General features: G+C 42.5%; 1 protein-coding gene across 1 annotated transcript; it reads right to left on the bottom strand.

Annotated features, from left to right (window-relative positions):
• Window positions 1-8,720: 8,720 nt before the first annotated feature.
• Window positions 8,721-9,659, bottom strand: LOC144266317 (olfactory receptor 5W2-like). The gene has a single exon (XM_077819765.1). It carries the CDS (start codon window positions 9,657-9,659, stop codon window positions 8,721-8,723), a length of 939 nt encoding a protein of 312 aa, XP_077675891.1.
• Between the last annotated feature and the right edge of the window lie 8,103 nt (window positions 9,660-17,762).

Raw genomic sequence — 17,762 nt, 5'->3', positions numbered from 1 at the left:
GAAGGGACAAGGGAAGCAGCCATTGGACTGTGGGATGGATCGTGGCTGAGGAAGTTTGGTCAGTAATGTGGTGAGGAAAATTTAGCATTGAATTTCACATCATTTGTTAACATAGGCAGAAGTTGCATTCCGGGTTTATTTTTCTTGTAACCATGTCTGACTTCTATGCCTCCTTATTTCCACTCACTTAAAATTTACCTTTGTAGTCAACAAACCTTGTTTTATTGTTTTATCTAACCCAGAATGTTTAAATAGAAGTGTCTGAGAAACTAAGTTGTGGGCATCTTAGTGAGTTAAAGAAATAATGGAGAATGTATCTTGTATTGTCCAGGACAGGACTGGGCAGCACAGGATGTAAATTTCTAGAGGGAAATCGAAGAGTGGGGAGTGTGTTGGGGTCACCCTGCAGTATAACCAAGGTCCCTCCCAATTCTTTTGTTAGTTTTATATATTTCCTGTAAGTTATAGTCTGTGAAACAGAGTGTGACATTGCACCCCATAATGCTTAATAGAAATATGCTTATGACTGTAAATATGACAGAACTGGAATATGTTTTATGCAAGATATGCCATGGAACATATCTCTGCAAAGGCTATGATCTACTGGATATATTTATACTATTTGTGTGCATGTATCAATTTTGTATTCGAAATTATGAATATTGGCTATGTACTTGTTTGATTTTAGGTAGCCTCAGTGAAGAGGTTGGTCAGCTTCTTGAGAAAAGTCTATTCTCTGTAAGTGCCCAATCAAGAAACACTTAAGGTAAAAATGACCTGTAAGAGATGCTATTTCACATCTGAGCTTTCCTGGGAATGTGGCTGTCAAGGTTCCTTCCCCACTCTGAACTCTAGGGTACAGATGTGGGGACCTGCATGAAAACCCCCCAAGCTTACTTTTACCAGCTTAGGTTAAAACTTCCCCAAGGTACAAACTATTTTAACCTTTGCCCTTGGACTTCCACTGCCACCACCAAATGTTTATCTGGCTTACTGGGAAAACATGCTTTGGACACGTCTTTCCCCACAAAATCCTCCCAACTCTTGCACCCCACTTCCTGGGGAAGGTTTGGAAAAAAACCCTCACCAATTTGCATAGGTGACCACAGACCCAAACCCTTGGATCTTAAGGACAATGAAAAAGCATTCATTTTTCTTACAAGAAGACTTTAAATAGAAGTAAAAAGTAAAAAAGAATCACCTCTGTAAAATCAGGATGGTAAATACCTTACAGGGTAATTAGATTCAAAACATAGAGAATCCCTCTAGGCAAAACCTTAAGTTACAAAAAAGACACACAGACAGGAATATTCATTCTATTCAGCACAGCTCTTTTCTCAGCCATTTCAAGAAATCATAATCTAACACATATCTAGCTAGGTTACTTACTAAGTTCTAAGACTCCTTTCCTGTTCTGTCCCCAGCAAAAGCCTCACACAGATAGACACAGACCCTTTGATGTTTTCCCTCTTCCCAGCTTTTGAAAGTGTCTTGTCTCCTCATTGGTCATTTTGGTCAGGTGCCAGCGAGGTTATCCTAGCTTCTTAACCCTTTACAGGTGAGAGGATTTTTCCTCTGGCCAGGAGGGATTTTAAAGGGGTTTACCCTTCCCTTTATATTTATGACAGACTCTAAAAAGAAGGGGCAGACATCCCAAGGCACTGTGCTCTTTCTCTCTCTCTCTGCCCATTGATTTACTGCATCTGAAGGGATGAAGGAAGCAGCCAGTGGACTGGGGGAGGGGTCCTGACATATGAAATTTGGTCAGTAAGACTGCTGAAGACATGTGGTGAGGAAACTTTTGCTTTGAATTTCACATCATTTGTTAATTTAGGCACAAGTTGCATTCTAGCTTTATTTTTCTTGAAACCTTCTCTGACTTCTATGCCTCATTATTTGCACTCACTTAAAATCAATCTTTCTTATCAATAAACTTTGTTTTATTGTTTTATGTAGTCCAGTTTCTTTAAATAGAAGTGTCTGAGAAGCTAAGTTGCAAGCATATTAGTGCTATTAAAGAAATAATGGACAATGTAGATTGTATTGTCCAGGAGAGGACTGGACAGCGCAGGATGTACATTTCAGGAGGGAAATTGAAGAGTGGGGAGTGTGTTGGGGTCACCCTACAGTATAACCAAGGGTGGTGAGAGCCTGAGTGTAACCCAGGTATTCCTGGCCAGGCTGCAGTAACACACACATGCTCAGGGTGTGATTTGCATGCTAGATGGTTGTTTGTGAGTGGCCCAGGTGGCCCACTTCAGCAAGGCATTGCAAGGTTTCAGGTAGGTGTGACACAGCTGCTGATTAGTCTGGGTTGGACCCTGGTATGTCACAGCCATGAACCTAGAAAATATCCAAGTAACACCAAAGGTGTGGTGCGGTCTGACAGTAGTGTTCAATTGACATGAAAGTGTGAGGTCCCCCAAGTGTTCAGCCCATCTATGGCTGCAGATGCACAAGGCAAATGTGGTCATCACCTCCCCTCAGGGAGATCCCTGGCAAGCCCAGTGTTAACTCTTCCCTTCTTCACTATGATAGAAGAAATTATCCTGCATGGGTGTGAAGGCTTGGCAAGTGTTATCAATTCTGCAGGGCATGTTGGTGCCCCCTTCTCCTAAGTGGTGTCAACCTGTGAGACATTGTAGGGTTGATTATATTAGGAGGAAAAATTGATGACCCAATGTAGGATTCATACAAGGTTCATGTGCTTGGCAACATTCAGGGCACACCCGGAGTTTTGTATAGGAGCTGTGCACACACAGCTCTTCTCAAGGGCATGAACCTTGGAATCTCGCCCAGATGACGTGAGCCATGGGAAGCCTCCCAGGACTGGGCTCAAGGCCCAAGAGCAAGGAATGCGGTAGATAGAAATTGGTAAATAACAATGTTAAACAAAGCCAGTGTATTCCTTTTATCTGTTGCAGAAGGTAATGTGCGGGGGGAGAGAAAGAATAAAGGGGAAGGTGGAAAGCTGACAGGCAGAAGCCCGTTAGCAGAGCAGCTCGCTTGCTTGCTTAAAGCTCTGTGCTGTCTTGTCATTGAACCGCAACAACCCAAGTAAGCTATATTCTTTAGTACAATCTGTGGGTGAGGGGTTACAAAGAATGTACACAATGTCCTGCTTCCCTGAACACCAAAAGAAACAACCAACAGCCAGAGATCTCTGTATTCAGAAACTCCCAAGTCTGTCACTCCAGATCTTTGCCCAGGAAACACTATGCCCCTACTTCCTCTAAAAACTCATAACTCCTCCTCCTGTCTTCTCTGCCTCCTGTGACTTGGAGGTGCCTGGGGCAGTCCGCACTGAAAATTCCGACATCAGGGCAGGCTTCAAAAAGGAGGATATTCCCCAAACTGGTGGTTAACACTCAAGATCTTTGCATCATCTCTGCAGATGCTACTACAAAATGTCTCCGAGCAGGCCAGCTCCCTCCCGATTCTTTTGTTAGTTTTATGTATTTTCCATAAGTTATAGTCCGTGAAACAGAGTGTGATGTTGCACCCCATAATGCTTTACAACAATGTGCTTATGACTTTCAATATGACATAACTGGAATATGATTTATGCGAGATATGCCATGTAACATATCTCTGCAAAGGTTATGATCTACTGGATATATTCATCCTATTTGCATGCATGTATCAATTGTGTATTCGAAGTTCGAATATTGGTAATGTACTTCTTTGATTTTAAGTGGCCTCAGTGAAGCAGTTGGTCAGCTTCTCGAGAAGAGACTATTCTCTGTAAGTGCCCAATCATGAAACACTTAAGCTAAAAATGAACTGTGAGAGATGCCAATCCACATCTGAGCTTTCCTGGGAATGTGGCATTGGCCTGTAGGAACTGAGTCATGCATGGACATGTGAGTTGCCCATGTGACTGCAAAACTCCATCTTGGAGCTTGATTCTGCATAGGAGCGGGGAAGGGATTTCCACCCACGAGAGAGACTATATTAGCCCTTGGGGAACCGCCTTCATTTTGTCTTCAGCTTTTAGATAGCCCTTCCACCCCAAGGAGGTGCCTGAAAGAAACTGGATAAAAGGACAGTAACTACAGAGGTGTGAGTGATTGCTTGACATAGACTAGGAGGAAATCTAATCTGTAAAAGAGGCTTATTGAAACATCTCTGAGTGTGGGATTTACCTGCATTTAGTTTTTCGTATATTAGGCTAAGACTTGCGTGTTTTATTTTATTTTGTTTGGTAATTCACTTTGTTCTGTCTATTATTACTTGGAACCACTTAAATTCTACTTTCTGTATTTAGTAAAATCACGTTTTACTTATTAATTAGCCCAGAGTATGTATTAATACCTGGGTGGGGGCATACAGTTGTGCATATCTTTCTATCAGTGTTATAGAGGGCAAACAATTTATGAGTTGCCTCTTTATAAGCTTTAAACAGAGTAAACGGATTTCTTTGGGGTTTGAACCCCATTGGGAGCTCGGTATCTGAGTGCTGGAGACAGGAGCACTTCTTAAGCTGTTTCTAGTTAAGCCTGCAATTTGTGGGGGACGTGGTTCAGACTTGGATCTTTGTATGTAGCAGGGAAGCATGTCTGGCTCAAACAAGGTAAGGTACTGAAGTCCCAAGCTGGCAGGGAAACAGGCTCAGAAGTAATCTAGGCACATCAGGTGGCAGTCCCAAAGGGGTTTCTGTGACCCAACCCGTCACACAGTTTATGAATAAAAATGCAAAACAATGGGGGAGGCGGGGAACAAGAGGACAAGAACCAATGGACTTTAATTGCAGCAAGGGCAGTTTAGATTGGACATTAGGAAAAACATCCCAACAGTGGTGGTGGCGAAGTACTGCAATAAATTGCCAAGGAAGGTTGTGGAATCTCCACTACTGGAGATTTTTAAGAGCAGGTTAGACAAACACCTGTCAGGGATGGTCTAGATAATACTCAGTCCTGCCATGAGTGCAGGGGAGTGGATTAACTACATCGAAGGGAAAACACTTCCATCAATGTGGAAAACATCTACACTACGGCGCTGCTGCACACCATAGCTGAGTCAATGTAATGGCCTGACGATAGACATTCCCTGAATCGATGGCGGAGTTTAATCCATTCCTATTAAAGCTATTTTCCCCTCCCCTTCCAGTTACTCTTCTCCCTCCCTTTGTAAATCTCTTTCCTTCTTTTGATAGGTAAATATATTAACAAATGTTGAAATTTATCCTCTCACAATAATTCCTTCCTTCCCCTCCCATGAATGGCCCACTGTCATTTCAATTAAAGGCTGAAGTGACTTTTTTGCCCATGACTTGGTGGTATCTCTTTGTTTTTCCTCACTTCACTTTCAATGAGTTGAGAAGGATGGAAGCAGTACCTGCTCAGAACCCAGAAATCAGAGATGAATCTTTCCCTGTTTGCTAACAACACCAACGATACCCTTAATACATCAGTAGCTACTTCCTTGGTGTCAGAGGTTAAATTTGGCTTTGATGACTTTGAGATTTGATCCCTGGAGTATCTTTGTTCCCAGTAAAATTAATCCTGTTGCCATGTCTTTCCTTTTGGAAATGGAACAGAGAGGGCCACAGCATCAGCTACTCTGGATTGCTGTGTCTACCGTGAGGTCTTTTTAATATGATACAAAACTGAGGTGACTGTATTCCACTTTATTTGTTGGTCACCTCTCCAAATGTCTCTTTAAGTAATTTCCCAGCATTGAGACACAAAGATGTCTAGAAATGGGTGAGGTTTTTCTGGACTAATAATTTATTGTCAAAAACAATACCGTTTGAATTGACCTGAAACTCTTCTCAAATGTATCACAAATACTCCTAATAGGTTTGTCCAAAAACAATGCTTGTGTGCAGGGGGAGGGTTTAGGTGCCGGTCGCAAGACAGCCACTCTAGGAGGCAGTGGTGGTCCTTCTCTTTGTAATTTTTACCCAATAGCTGAGGTGTTCACCTGTAAGGTGGGACATCCAGGTTCATTTCCCCCTCCCATCCAGGGCTGGGCAAAGCTGTGTGTGACATTGCACTCCGTATGCTTTATGAAAATATGCGTCTGAATATGACATAACTGGAATATGCTTTATGCTAAATGTCCCATGTACCACATCATTATAAATCTTATAATCTACTAAGTGTGTTCATCCTATTTGTTTACAGGCATTATTTCTCTGTCTGGAGTTAGAAGAATAAGATATAAACTTGTATTACTGATTTAGACACATTAAGTGGAGGCCATTAAAGGTGCTTCAGAATCAATGAACTGTGAAAGTCTCTGTTTACCAGCAAGCCTTCCTGTGTATGTGTGGCACAAACCAGGAAGAATGTGATGGGTAGGATGACAGAAACCCCCTTGGGGCTGTCAACTGATGTTCCAAGACTACTTCTGTCCCTGCTCTCCCTGCCAATTTGGGACTCCAGAACCCTGCCTGGTTGTGTCAGACGCGCTTGCTGCCTGCAAACACATACCCAGGTCTGAACCACGTCCCACAAACTGCAGGCATAACTGAAAGCAGCTTAAGAAGTGTTTTTGTCTCTAACAGTCAGATGTCCAACTCTCAAACTACAAATAAATCTGTTTTACCCTGAATAAATTTTATCCAGGGTAAACTCATAAATTGTTTGCCCTCTATAACACTGAGATATATGCACAGCTGCCCCCCTCCCCCGGTATCAATTACTCTGGGTTAAATAATAAGTAACAAGTGATTTTATTAAATACATAAAGTAGGATTGAAGTGGTTCCAAACAGTAACAGACAGGACAAAGTGAATTACCAAGCAAAATAAAATAGAAGATTCAACTCTACGCCTCATACAGTAAGAAAACTGAATACAGATAAAACCTCACCCTCAGAGGTGTTCCAGTAAGCTTCCTTTTACAGACTAGTCTCCTTCTAGTCTGGGCTCAGCAATCACTCACACCCCTGTAGTTACTGACCCTTGTCCTAGTTTCTTTCTGGTTTCCTCTCCACCCCCACAGGATATCTCTTGAGCCAGCTGAAGACAAAATGGAGGGTCTTCCAAGGGTTTAAATAGACTTTGTGTTGTGGGTGAACACCCCTCCCTCCCCCTGTGTAGAATCCCAGCAGCAAGATGGAGTTTTGGAGTCAAAGGGGCAAGTCACATGTCCATGCATGATTCAGTTCTTTACAGGCTGACGCCACATTCCTGGGAATGCTCAGATGTGGATTGCTGCCTCCAAGTTCATTGCTGGCTTCAGTGTTTCTTGACTGGGCACTTACTGGGAATAATCTTTTCTCAGGAAGCTGACCAACTGCTTCACTGAGGATACATAAAATCAAACAAGTACATAGCCATTACTCATAACTTCGAATACAAAAATGTTATGTGCATACAAATAGGATGAATATATCCAGTTGATCATAACCTTTGCAGAGATATGTTACATGGCCTATCTAAGATAAAACATATTCCAGTTATGTCATATTACATTGATAAGCATATTTCCATAAAGCCTTATGCAGTGCAACGTCACACTGGCGTCTTACAGTGACATGTGACCATGTCACCTGATACTGAAATGCATCTTGAAGCTGGTAATTTTCCTGAGGGGGTGGAATTTGAAACAAAGGTTTTCCACCTTATGGATGTTCTATCTAAAGTGTGGAAGGCAAACAATGAGTTTCTTCAGCTGGCTTAAGAGACAGCCTCCCCACCACACAGAGATACCTGCAAGCACCTGGAAACAAAAGGACTGTAACCACAGAGGTGGGTGAGAACAGGTGAGACCCTGGTCAGAAAAGATATCTGACCTGAGAAGGATTTTACCTGAAGTAAGAACTGGGGTGAGAAGTTAACATTTGTAACTGATTTCTGAGTGTATTAAGCTTAGCCTTGCGTGTTTTGTTTTATTTCGTTTTGTGACTTACTGAAACCGCTTAATCCTATTTTTTACACTTAATAAAATCACTTTTGTTTATTTATAAACTCACTGTAAATAATTGTTCCTGGGGGGTGGGGGGAGGGACAGTTGTGCATATCTCTCTTGCAGTGATATAGAGGGCAAACATTTATCATTTTACCCTGTATAAGCTTTATACAGAGTAAAACATATTTGTTTGGGGTTTAGATCTCATTGGGAACTGGATGTCTGCATGCTGGAGACAGGTATCCTGCTGAGCTACTTTCAGTCTAGATCTGTAGTTTGGGGGTTGTAGTCCAGACCCTTGGTCTGTGTTGCAGCAGGCTAGTGTGTCTGGCCCAAAAAGGCAGGGTCCTGGAGGCCCAGGCTGGCAGGGAAAACAGGATCAGAGGTAATTTCAGCACATCAGGTGACAGTACCAATAGGGGTGTCTGTGACCAAACCTGTCACACTATACACATGGATTACCTGCATTTCCAGAAAGCATCCCTGCCCCTGATTGATGTTCTGTTCCAGTCTGGGTTGCTCTCAATCTCTCCTGACAAAGTTGTTCTACTGTGGATAACTAATTAAATAACGATTGGAACAGAGATGTGAAGTTCAGCGTCTCACTCTCTAAGTAGATGCCCCTAGCACCTGCTGATAAAATAATTCTCTCTTTCTGGACCTGTGACTCTTCCCTTGTTTTGTTCACTGATCTTGGTCGGGGCCTGCAGACCTTGTTGGAATACACACAAATTAAAAGTAATAACATAGAATAATGAACAATACTACCATGGGCTTTGGGGAATTAGATTGCAATGTGCTGGGAATTGAATTTACCTCTTTCCACTCCCCATCAGTAAATCAATACAGAGTTAAACAGATTCAAGAATTGGTTAGGAGTTTATTCATTGCTTTCCTCAGGGCGTTCTTCACTTCCTTGTTCCTCAGGCTGTAGATGAGGGGGTTCAACAAGGGGATCACCAGTGTGTAAAACACTGAGGCCACTTTGTCTGTGTCCATGGAATAGCTGGAGGTGGGTCGTAAATACATGAAGAGGAGGGTGCCAAAAAGCAGAACCACAGTGGTCAAGTGGAAAGTGCAGGTGGAGAAGGCTTTGCGTCGGCCCTTGGCAGAGCGGATGTGCAGGATGGTGCAGGTGATATAGACATAGGAGAGGAGGACACTCATGAAGCTGCTCAGGATAATGCAGCATACTAAAGTAAACATCACAATCTCATTGATGTGAGTGTCAGAACAGGAGAGCGCCAACAGTGGTGGGATGTCACAGTAGAAATGATTGATGATATTTGAGCTGCAGAATGACAGTTGAAATGTAAAACATGCGTATATCATTGAATCCACCAACCCCACAGCGTACACCCCAGCCACCAGCTGTTTACAAAGATGCCTGGACATAGTGACCGTATAGAGCAGCGGGTTACAGATGGCCACATAACGGTCATAGGCCATCACAGCCAGCAAGAGGCACTCAACATCTGAAAAAACGTAAAAGAGATACATTTGCACAGCGCAGGCAGTGTAAGAAATGCTTTTCCTCTCAGCTAGGAAATTCAGCAGCATCTTAGGGGAAATTATCGAGGAATAGCAAAGGTCACAGAAAGACAAATTACTGAGGAAAAAGTACATGGGGGTGTGGAGTTGGGGATCAATCCTGATTAACAAGATCATTCCCGCATTCCCCACCAGGGTAATACCATAAATCAGTAGGAACACCCCAAACAGGGGGACCTGCATCTCCGGACCAACTGTCAGTCCTGAGAGAATGAACTCAGTTGCTTCCGAGTGATTTCCCCTTTCCATCTCCTCTGAACAGTCATCAGGCAGCTACAGAGATGTGGGCAGGTGGATGGTGTGGAAAACCTGTTCCTTTTCTTAATGAAGTACGTGAAAATAAATGGAGATGAGTTTCTCAATTGTCATCAGTACGCGCTCAGGGAAGGGCTTAGTCCACAGAGCCAGATGTTCATGGCTGGTCTTTCCAGTTGTTCGATAAAATACACACTGCATAAATACAATTACAGACGTTAATCATGCCCCTCACACGGACACTCCTGTTCACTTATCCCAGCAGCCAAAAGTGACTTGTGACTCTGCTGTAACAGAATCGGGATAAAAACCATCTCAGCTTGAAGAGATTATTCCTTCCCAAAAGAAGGGGTAAGAGTAAAGTAGTGTCAATCTTTCTACCATCTTTGGGCAAGGGGAGCTCTATGGCTTAGCATGTCCTTTTGGGGTCAAGTTGCTTACTGTGCTAATTAAGCTTTTTGGCATTTACTTGAGCCTGTATGAAAATCTAGAGACATAATGGAAAGCCCTGGGTTTGGTGACTGTGTAATTGTCTATTTTTTCCAAACCAGAAGGTCTCTCCTTTAGCTGAAGGGGTAGGAATTGGGACTGAGGCGTTAAGTTCTAGAGGTCCTGAATTCAATAGCTGCTGAGAAAAATCATGTCTGAGTGTGTGTGTGACTGTAATTCAGGACAATAGCACGTACCTGCTGAGAAGAGAGAGAGAGATGTGGTGACATTTCCCAATCAGTAGAAACTGCCAGTTTGAAGCATGCAGGAAATTTTATACTGACATGTGTGATCTGGGGGACATGATTCCAGAAGCAACTGGGAATACCTGAGCTCAGAGAGCTAGAACACCTAATTAATGCACTCAGTGAACCAAAGACACCTTGGTATAATTGGTTCCCTGGGAATTAATTTATCCCACTCTTTCTTACTATGTTATTAAATGATGCAAATTCTACCATAGTTACGGAGTATGAGGTTACAGTGTATTTCATCCTGCTTTTTTCAGTGCAAGTTCGGTACTGTGTATACCTGATCCACAAAGTTTTTTTTGTGTTTTTTTTTTTTTGTGTGTGTGGAGACTAACATTTTTTTGCTAAAACCTTAATATTTCGACATGGAAATACGATGGGGGTGCCTCAGATACCACACACCACCAATCTCTTCCATGGGCCAGGCTCCAAGGCTGCACTACATCCCCCCATTATGCATCATGGTCTCTCCTCTTGCTGAACTGACCTGGAACATCACCAGAGTCCTACAACCATGGGTTTAGGGAGGAGGGGAGTTTTTTTTATTTTGATGGAATGCTGATAATTTCATGAAAAAATAGTTAAATGCAAAATCCAATTTCCCATAAAAAAGTTATTAAGAAAAATTTTCAACCAGACTTAGAAAGAAATTTGGAATCAAAGGAACAGAAAGTTAGACACAGGTGAAACGTGCAAATTGTTTGCAGCTATAGAGGATATTGTCTCAGTAATTCCTGGTTTCAGAATCACCTCATTGTCCTGGCCCGAATGGGTGGAATATAAAACCTGTAAGACATATAAGAGTACTCCAGATTCTCTAGCAATTTATAGCATGCCAATCACCATGGTATCCTATGTCCTTCCCTTGCTAGGTTACTCCCCAAAGTAGAAAAGATAGGTTCACTCATTTTGCTTGATGGAGACCACATGATGACCAGAAGAGCTCAGGGGGAGACCACAGTATGCTACAGATTTCTGCAGTTCACAGAACTATCCCTCTTGCATGCATATTATCTGCACACAGTTTAAGACAATAAATAAATCTATGAGTCAACTAGAAATAGTCATGCTCTCATCACAAATATTAATATTTTTTTTTCATAATGTATGAGAAGTTATAAGATGACACTGTATCATGTTATTCATAAATGTTCCAAACTGAGGCTGGCAAACTCATCTCTCTTCAACAAAGAAATGTGTGCTCTGATTAATTTTGTATCTAAACAGTAACCAGAGTCATTAAGCAGGAAGAGAAACAAAGGTAGCCCAAAAAGGTGAGGAAAAAGCAGAAGGGAACATCCTTCTACATAGACATTTTGTCTCCTGGTAACCAGGTGGAAATGTTTCTCAAACTGGGGACAGGACTATAAAAAGAAGGGGCAGACATCCCAATGCACCGTTCTCTCTCGCTCTCTCTCTGCCCGCCCATTGATTCACTGCATGTGAAGGGACAAAGGAAGCAGCCATTGGACTGGGGGAGGGGTCCTGACCTAAGAAGGATGGCAAGTAAGACTTCTCTAAGCATGTGGTGAGGAAACTTTTGCTTCTTATTTCACATCATTTGTTAACTTAGGCACAGGTAGCCTTCTAGCTCTATTTTTCTTGTAACCCTGTGTGACTTCTTTGCCTTCTCATTTGCACTCACTGAAAATCTTTCTGTTCAATAAACTTTGTTTCATTGTTTTTTTGTTTTATCTAATCCAGTGTGTTTAAATACAAATGTCTAAGAGTTGTATGCATATTATGCTGATAAAGAAATAATGGAGAATGTAACTTGTATTGTCCAGGAGAGGACTGGGGAGCACAGGATGTACATTTCGGGAGGGAAATCGAAGACTGGGGAGTGTGTTGGGGTCCCCCTGCAGTATAACCAAAGGTGGTGAGAGCCTGAGAGTAACTCAAGTATTCCAAGCCAGGTTGCAGTTAAACACAGATGCCTTGGGTGTGGTTTGCATGCTTGAAAGTTGTTTGTGAGTGGCCCAGGTGGAAGCCATTTCAGCAAGGCATTGTAAGGTTCCACGTAGGTGTGACACAGTTGTTGATTACTGAGTTGTACAATGGTATGTCAATGCCACTAAACTAGAAAATATCCCAATAACACCAAAGGTGTGGTGCTGACTGACAGTAGTGTTTGAGTGACATGAAAGGGTGAGGTCACCACAGGCATGGGCCCATACACTGATCCATGGCTGCAGATGCACAAGGACATTGTGGTCATCACCTCCCCCTAGGAGATCCAATGCAGGCCCAGTGATGACTTTTCCCTTCTTCACTATGGTAAAAGAAATTATTCCCCATGGGTGTTCAGGCTTTCCTGGTATTATCAGTGCTCCAGAGAAAGTTGGTACCCCCTTCTCCAAAGTGGTGCCAAAATGTGAGGCATTGCATGGTTGATTGTATTTGGAGGAAAAATTGATGATCCAAGTCAGATGTATTCAGAATCTCCAAAGTCTGTCACCCCCGGTCTCTGCCCAGGAAACACTATGCCTATACTTCCTCTAGGAACTCAGAACTCCTCCTCCTGTCTTCTCTGCCTCCTGTGACCCGCAGGTGCTTGGGGCAGTGCTCACTGAAAATGGTTATTGCAGGCTGCAAAAAGGAGGATATTCCCCAAACTGGTGGTTAACACTGAAGATCTCTGCATCATCTCTGCAGATGCTGCTACAAGATATCTCCGAACAGGCCAGCTCCCTTCTGATTCTTTTGTTAGTTTTATTTATTTCCCATAATTTATAGTCCGTGAAACAGAGTATGACACTGCACCGCATAATTCTTTATAGAAATAGGCTCATGGCTGTAAATATGACATGACTGGAATATGTTTTATGGTAGATAGGCCATGTAACATATCTCTGCAAACGTTATGATCTACTGGATATATTCATCCTGTTTGCATGCATGTAACATTTTTGTATTCGAAGTTGTGAATACTGATTATGTACTTCTTTGATTTTAAGTAGGCTTAGTGAAGCAGTTGGACAGATTCTTGAGAAAAGACTATTCTATGTGAGTGCCCAATCAAGAAACACTAAAGATAACAATGAACTTTGAGAGACACCAGTCCACATCTTAGCTTTCCTGGGAATGTAGCATTGTCGTGTAAGGAACTGAGTCATGCATGGACCTTTGAGTTGCCCATGTGACTCCAAAACTCCATCTTGGAGCTTGATTCTGCATAGGAGAGGGGAAGGGGTTTCCACCCACAAGAGAGAGACTATATAAGCCTCTCTGGAAACCCCTCCATTTTGTCTTCAGCTGGCACAAAAGATAGCCTCTCCACCCCAAGGAAATGCCTGAAAAAAACTGGACCAAAGCACAGTAACTACAGGGGTGTGAGTGATTACTGGACCCAGACTAAGAGGAAGTCTAGTCTGTAAAAGAGGCTTATTACAACATCTTTGAGGGTGAGATTTAGCTGCATTTAGTTTTCACTGTATTAGGCTCACACTTACATGTTTTATTTTATTTTGTTTGGTAATTCACTTTGTTCTGTCTGTTATTACTTGGAACCACTTAAATTCGACTTTTTGTATTTAATAAAATCACGTTTTACTTATTAATTAACCCAGAGTATGTATTAATACTGGGGGAGGGGCGGGGGTGGACAAACAGCTGTGCATATCTCTCTATCAGTGTTATAGAGGGCAAACAATTTATGAGTTTACCCTGTATAAGCTTTATAAAGAGTAAAACGGATTTCTTTGTGGTTTGGACCCCATTGGGAGCTGGGTATCTGAGTGCTGGAGACAGGAGTACTTCTTAAGCTGTTTTCAGTGAAGCCTGCAGCTTGTGGGGGATGTGGTTCAGACTTGGATCTAGGTTTGCAGCAGGCAAGTGTGTCTAGCACAAACAAGGTGAGGTACAGAAGTCCCAAGCTGGCAGGGATAACAGGCTCACAGGGAGACTCAGCACATTGGGTGGCAGTCCCAAAGAGGTTTCTGTGACCCAACACGTAAGAGTGGCGTAGCTGAGAAGGATCTGTGCACAGCTGATTGCTTTGTGAATCTAGTTGTGATTTTCAGTGATTTTTGGCTGCGGTGGGTTGCGCATAGACAAAGTGATTACTGGTTTGATATTTTCTGTTTGCTTATTTCGGGTAAGGTAAGTAGGGACAGAAAAATAAATGAAATAAGTAAGAGTGAAGATCAAAAGAAGCTAGAACTGCAGATGTTGCAGACTGCCAGAATGGCTGAAAACTGGGTATTCGGAATGTCTCTGTTAACTAAGGAGCCCCTGAACTGAGTGAATCTCAGTTTCAGTGAACTGCAGAGGGGGTGTGACCCAGCACAAAAAAGCAGAAAAATGACTACCAGTGAGGCAGCTGCTAAAGTAGAGCTGGCCAGACTGGAAGCAGAAGAGAAGGCAAAGGACCTGGAGTTTCAATTGAAGCTCAAAGAGGCATAGGCAGCCAGGGAAGAAGCTGCCCACAAAAGGGCTAAGAAAGCAGAAGCAATCATGGACAATGAGTCCTGTGGTTAAGAGACAGAGAAATACAGGCCCAGACTGAGGCCCAGAAGGCTGAACTTGTTGTTATGTAGTGGAAGAGACAAATCCCTCCAGAAGCTGACCCCACTTCCCCAAAAATACACAATGGGAGCGAATATCTCCATGATATGATGAGTCCAGTGATATTGCTCAATATTTCATCACCTTTGAGAGACTGTGCACCCTCCATACAGTTCCTGACAATCAAAAAATGAGCACATTGGTCGCAAAATTGACTGAAAGAGCTCTGGACATATTCAATAAGATTTCTATTGATGATTCTTTTGATGATGCTTCAAACCATGGTAAATTTATGGTTTTGAAACAGTTTCAGATTACAACTGAAACCTACAGGAGTCTTAAGCGGGGATCTGGATTGAGTAATATGGCTTATGTAAATGAAATGAGAGATTTGTTAGATAAGTGGGTGAGGGGGAAAAGGCATTAGAAGCTTGGAAGAAATGTGTGATTTGGTTACTCAGGAACAATTCCTGAATATGTGCAGTGATGATGTAAAACAGTATTGTTAGGGGGCTTATTCCTTCACCCACTTACTTCCCTGGTCCTTCTCGCATGAACAGAGAGCAACAATACCCGAAGTCCAAAGGTGCAAACAATTCAATGTTTATTGGGGTGAACTTCCAGCAAGCATGATTCCAGTTTCCTTCCTTACTGTCCTCCTTCCCAGCTCTGACACCACAGAGCCTTACACCTGTGTCCCTGTTCCCATTCCTACCCTTAGCCAAACATGATTCCAACTTCCTTACTCCCATTCCCTGTTCCCATTTCCCCCTTTAGCAAAACATGATTCCAATTTTCTTACCCCCATTCCCTGCTCCCATTTCCCTCACCCACATGCCCATGCCCACTCCCACCCACACCCACTCACTTCCTCATTGACTACAGATTATATAGTAAAACTTGAGTTCTGCTTAGCTATAACTTAACCAATCATTTTCCTGAAATTTAACTAACCAATCCTAACATATTGTCCAATTATATCCCACCACCTTAATTAGTTTACACCCAGCAAAATTAATTATACAGCAGACAGGAACAATCACAGAACCAGACAGAGATTATACAGACAAACAATAGCAAGGTGGGAACTATAATGACAAAACAATACAGAAGTGAGGATTTCACATCCCAGCTATTGATAAGTGAGTTCTTGCCAGACAGGATGCTATCAAACTAAGTTTCCTTTTACATTTTCTAGGCACTTCCCTTTCTCTGGAGGTGATAGGATACAATCCTGTCCTGATAGTGCCTAACAGCCCAATAGCACCTTATTTCAATGTGACTAGTTTGGAATGTGAGGATGTGACCGGTCGCTTCCTAGCTTATGGCTGCCTCTGCTGCTTAGTCAAAGGCCTTAGCCTAAGAACAGGGCCTCAATCTGTCACAGTAAGAGAAGGCCCTTACACCGGCAGACAGTGATTTCTTTCTTTTATATCTCTAGAACTAGCCAAGCGATAAGAATACACCTGAATTCTTAGAGTATAGGCCTTTACAGACAGGCCTGAATATCTATATCCTAAAAAGTATTTGTGGGATGCTATGGACTTCTGAAGTTCAAAAAACTATCCCTATTGCATGCATATTATCTGCACACAGAGCTCAGCTTTTATATGCTAAACAAATCTGTGAGTCAACAAGAAATAGTCATGCTCTCACTGCAAATATTAATACAAATTTTTTGATAAAGTATGTGAAGTTATAAGATGACCCTGTATCTTGTTACTAATACATGTTGCAAACTGAGGCTGGCAAACTGGTCCGTCTTAACCAAAGAAAGGTGTGTTCTACTTAATTTTGTATCTAAACAGTAACCAGAGTCGTCAAGCAGGAACGGAAACAAAGATAACCTAAAAAGGTGAGGAAAAAGCAGCAGGGAACATCCTTCTACATAGACATTTCATCTTCTGGAAACCAGGTGGAAATGTTTCTTAAGGAGGGATAGGACTATAAAAAGAAGGGGCAGACATCCAAAGGCACCGCTCTCTCTCTCTCTCTCTCTCTCTCTCTCTCTCTCTCTCTCTCTCTGCCCATTGATTCACTGCATCTGAAGGGAGAAAGGAAGCAGCCATAGGACTGGGGGAGGGGTCCTGACCGAAGAAGTTTCATCACTAGGACTGCTGAAAGCATGTGATGAGGAAACTTTTGCTTTGAATTTCACATAATTTGTTAACTTAGGCACAAGTTGCATTCTAGCTTAATTTTTCTTGAAACCATGTCTGACTTCTATGCCTCCTTATTTCCACTCACTTAAAATCTATCTTTGTCATTAAAAAACTTTGTTTTTTTGTTTGATCTAATCCACTGTGTTTAAATAGAAGTGTCTGAGAAGCTAAGTGGCAGTCATATTAGTGCTATTAAAGAAATAATGGACAATGTAGCTTGTATTGTCCAGGAGAGGACTGGGTAGCACAGGACGCACATTTCTGGAGGAAATCAAAGACTTGGGAGTGTGTTGGGGTCACCCTACAGTATACCCAAGGGTGGTGAGAGTCTGAGTGTAACCCAACTATTCCTGTTCAGGCTGCAGTTACACATACAGAGGCTAAGGGTGCACTTTGCATGCTAGACGTTGTTTGTGAGTGGCCCCGGTGGAAGCCACTTCAGCAAGGCATTGTAAGGTTCTGACACAGCTGCTGATTACTCTGGGTTGGACCCTGATATGTCACTGCCACCAGCCTAGAAAATATCCCAGTAACACCAAAGTTGTAATGCTGACTGACAGTAGTGTTCGATAAACATGAAAGGTGAGGTCACCAAAGGGATGGACCCATGCACTGATCCATGGCTGCAGATGCACAAGTACATTGCAGTCATCTCCTCCCCGCAAGGAGATCCATGGCAAGCCCAGTGA

The sequence above is a fragment of the Eretmochelys imbricata genome, chromosome 6 (assembly GCF_965152235.1).
Source record: "Eretmochelys imbricata isolate rEreImb1 chromosome 6, rEreImb1.hap1, whole genome shotgun sequence".
In the NCBI taxonomy this organism is placed as follows: Eukaryota; Metazoa; Chordata; order Testudines; family Cheloniidae; genus Eretmochelys; species Eretmochelys imbricata.
This window is presented reverse-complemented; position numbering and strand designations above follow the sequence as displayed.